The following is a 3,781-nucleotide window of genomic DNA, read 5'->3' as shown; positions in this document are numbered from 1 at the left end:
AATGCAGATTTTTCTTCCGGACAAAAGAAATTCGTAAGGAGCTACAGTCATCCATGTTGCCAAAATCATCCCGGAAACTTTCCAAGGTGTCGAACAACTAGCTTTGATGAGTACCAACATATCATTATTAATTTTATTATTAATTATCGTTTCCGTTAAATAAATCCTGTAATTTCACTTCAGAAATTATTAAATATGTATTTCAAATGTTAAGAGTGTTTTGAATTAAAATTGTGTGGCGTACTGTTATAATTTACAACAAGTGTTACTTGGTTACATTGCTGGGCTAATCGAGCGGCCCAGCAGAGTTCAACACTAGAGCCACCTCGCGGCGGAACCATGGAACTACGTCAAGTGCGCACACTTCTCCTTCTATACACTCTGGTATGACGCTACATTGCTTGTTTACAAAATGTTCCTATCTAAATACAAGTCTTACCTCGTACAAAAATATTACTTTAATGGGTAGCTCAGTCATTAGGGCATCTGACTACCATGCGAGAGATCCAGGTTTGATCTCCAGCAGGGGAGAACCAAGATTTTTCCACCCGTTCGACTCCGGCACCCACCCAGCATTGTATAAGGTAGGCACCTGGAGGAAAGAAACTCTGGTGGGTAAAGGCAGCCAGGTGTGTAGAGCTATTCATATCACCCCCACCTTTGGCCATGATCAAGAAAGTGTTGGGCCCCTAACTCCAGACCCTCTATATGCCTTCGTGGCCCTAAAACACTACCTTGACTGGACTAAGTTCATTTTCTTGAAGTCTACTAGTGCCCTTAGTGAGTACTGCCTGAAGAAAATTCCACAAAACATACTCACAGAGTGGACTATCACCTCCAGAACTGTGAGTTTTGTAAAAGAAACCCATGAATTATTAATGGACTTTCTCCAAAATATTCTTGACAACTCATCAACGTGGGAAAGCAAGACTGTTGTTCTTGATTGTGCATGCTTGTTTTTCCTCTGTGAATTTAAAACAACATTCATGCTACAAATGTTTTTGAAGATGTATACCCATACTGATATGTTATGCAATATTAAAGTTAATGAGACAAAACAGTTCATATCAAATGAGAGAGCCAATTTGATGCACTGTGGTCTGTCATAAAATGACGACTCTAAAGTGCCACGACAAGAAGATGCCTTGAATATAATGTAATTAAATATGGACGATTCTAATATGGGAAAACATATAATGTAACAGTTCAAATTACAAATCGGTTTGGAAATCTCTCAACAGTTGAAATTTATTTCATTGCTCGATTCAACCAAATTTGTATCTTAGAAATCACATTTTCCTTTCTCCCTCCTTGATGCTCTCAAAACAAAACATGATACTATTTTTGATTTCATCCCATTAAAAAATGAATTAAATGTACTGTATTCAATGGAATAATTTTGTGGTAAATTTCCACATAAACTAGTGAAACATCTTAAACCAAACCAATTCCATACAGTATTAGCTAAATTGTACAAGATGGCTTTACTTGTTTTAACCATGGCAAGCACATTGCCATTGGTTGAAAGATCATTTTCTTCCCTCTATCACATTATATCATTCCAAAGATCAACTCAAGGAGAAGAAAGATTAAGCAGTGTGGTAATGAAGAAGGAATTACTGCAAGAAATAAGAAGTTCTGCTACATTCTATGGAGATGTTATCGATGAGTTTGCCAAACAGGAACTGAAAATGGAGTTTACTTTCACGCATGGCCATTTTGTCTGACAAGAGTTCAATTCTCATGGCAAAACTTGTCCACTTGATTCTGATCTTTTGGAGAATTTTTTTTGCCAACCAACCTATATATATATATATATATATATATATATATATATATATATCTTACCTTGATCCTATCTGGCTGCCATGTGAGGGCACAATCTTCTGAATCCACATCTAAGGGAACTTCCAGACCAAAGTAGCATGCAGCAGGCAATAAGCAAAATATGACAAGTGACATGGAGATTTCACATCAAAGTGACAAGAGGCATAAATCTAAAGCAAAACATTCACCATGCATGCCCAAACAGACCAAAGTGACAAGAGGCATAAGTCTAAAGCAAAACATTCACCATGCATGCCTAAACAACAGACCAAAGTGACACGATGCATGTTATTGAGATTTCACACTGAAGCAACACGTGTAGCTTGTGTCGCTTCAGTTTGAAAAGTTGCATTAATTTATGAAGGTTGGTTTGCAAGAGATGTGTGTCGCGTGCCACTTTGGTCAGAATACATACCTAATGTATGGAACTTATTGTAATTTGTCACTTGGTAACATAATGGATCTTCTTGCCATCTTGTATGCTTTACTCTCCTTGGAAAGGAAACCGATGCCACTGAACCACACATGACTGCAAGCCTCACAGAAACACACCACTGCCTATCAACTTCAAAAAGTTGGCCGAAGTGATTCAATGTTTATCATTGACAAAATAACTGCTTACTTTCCTTTCTGGGCCCATGACCTTGAATGAAACAATAGCAGTGCAGGCATCTTTCTTGCGAAAGGATAACAATAGAACAGTAAAGATCCTGAGCCATCGAGTAATCATTTGGCTGTCGGCAGCATATTTCTCAAAGTTGAAATTCTATTAGCAAACATCCTGCTATGCTGATCATTCTACAGAGAAACACAATGCCATTTTCCTCCCCCAAATCATTAACATTCACACTCTTCTCAGAAGACCTCATGTGAATATTTTCCTTGGTAAGACTCGGTAAAAGTTGTTTTCAAGCATCAGAATTGAAAAAAGCACAATGTTGTCAAAATTCATGGAAGAAGAAGAAAACAAAAGCACATTATTTTCAGGATTGCCCCCCAAAATATGGCCAGAATCAAATAAAACTATATAAATTACTACTGACACATCAAGGTTCAAGTACCACACAAAACAAGTCTCTTTGAACATTACCCGAGTTGAAGTATGTTACAAAATAATAAAGGGCTCTCTGCGACATATACTAGGTGGATCATTCAGTATCGCACAACCATTTTTTCCTGCGATGTTATTGTGGCTGGGATGTTGAAATTTTACAGACATATAGTTTGAACTTCGCGCTAGAGACATCATTTGTTCGATCAGGTATAACTCTTGTGGCAGAAACATGAACTACTTAGCAAAGATGGCACGCATGTTATTGTCATCAACATGGGAAGAGCAAAGAGCTGTAGTTAATTTTTTGTGGGCGAAAGGACAAAACCCTAGTGAAATTCACAGGGAAATGTTGCACAGGTATCGGGAAGACTGTTTGGACCGTAGCAACATCTCCATGTGGTACACATTCTTTCAAGGAGGCCACGTGAACCTTGTTGACTCGTCATGTTCCAGGCAACCAGTAACAGCTGCAATGGAACAGAATGTTACAGCCATTGAGCAGGCAATTCTCAACGACCGGCAGATCCATCTGAGAACCTTGTCAGAGCAGTTCAACATTTCTTATGATATGATATGCAATATCGTGCATGACAAACTGAATTTTCAATGCTTCAATTCCAACGAAGAAGTCCAATCGGTTGTGCACAGAAGGCTGTATTCCTAAATGACGGAGTTCTATGAACAGGGTATATTGAAACTAGTACCACGATGGGAAAAAATGTTTTGAGAGACTTGGCTCCCATGTTGAAAAGTAGCTAAAATATGTGGTTTCACTGTGCATAATTTATGTTGTCTTACCTATTAAACTTCTTTTTAACCCTCCGTAACCTGCACGGCAGCACTGAGTGCCCCTTTTTTAATTTTTTATTTTTTGGATTATTTTCTTTACTAGCGCAATAA

The 3,781-nt window shown here is 38.1% G+C and overlaps 1 protein-coding gene across 1 annotated transcript; it reads left to right on the top strand.

Moving 5' to 3' along the window:
* The first annotated feature begins 3,128 nt into the window (after positions 1–3,128).
* Positions 3,129–3,545, top strand: LOC145999147 (protein GVQW3-like). Its single transcript, XM_083136079.1, has one exon. The coding sequence runs from the start codon at positions 3,129–3,131 to the stop codon at positions 3,543–3,545; it is 417 nt and encodes a 138-aa protein (XP_082992205.1).
* The last annotated feature ends 236 nt before the right edge of the window (positions 3,546–3,781 follow it).

Source organism: Lepisma saccharinum, chromosome 15 (assembly GCF_977018435.1).
Source record: "Lepisma saccharinum chromosome 15, izLepSacc3.1, whole genome shotgun sequence".
Lineage (NCBI taxonomy): Eukaryota > Metazoa > Arthropoda > Insecta > Zygentoma > Lepismatidae > Lepisma > Lepisma saccharinum.
This window is presented reverse-complemented; position numbering and strand designations above follow the sequence as displayed.

Excerpts from the sequence above, each read along its gene's own strand:
- LOC145999147 (XM_083136079.1), top strand. The coding sequence starts at position 3,129 with ATGGCACGCATGTTATTGTCATCAACATGGGAAGAGCAAAGAGCTGTA.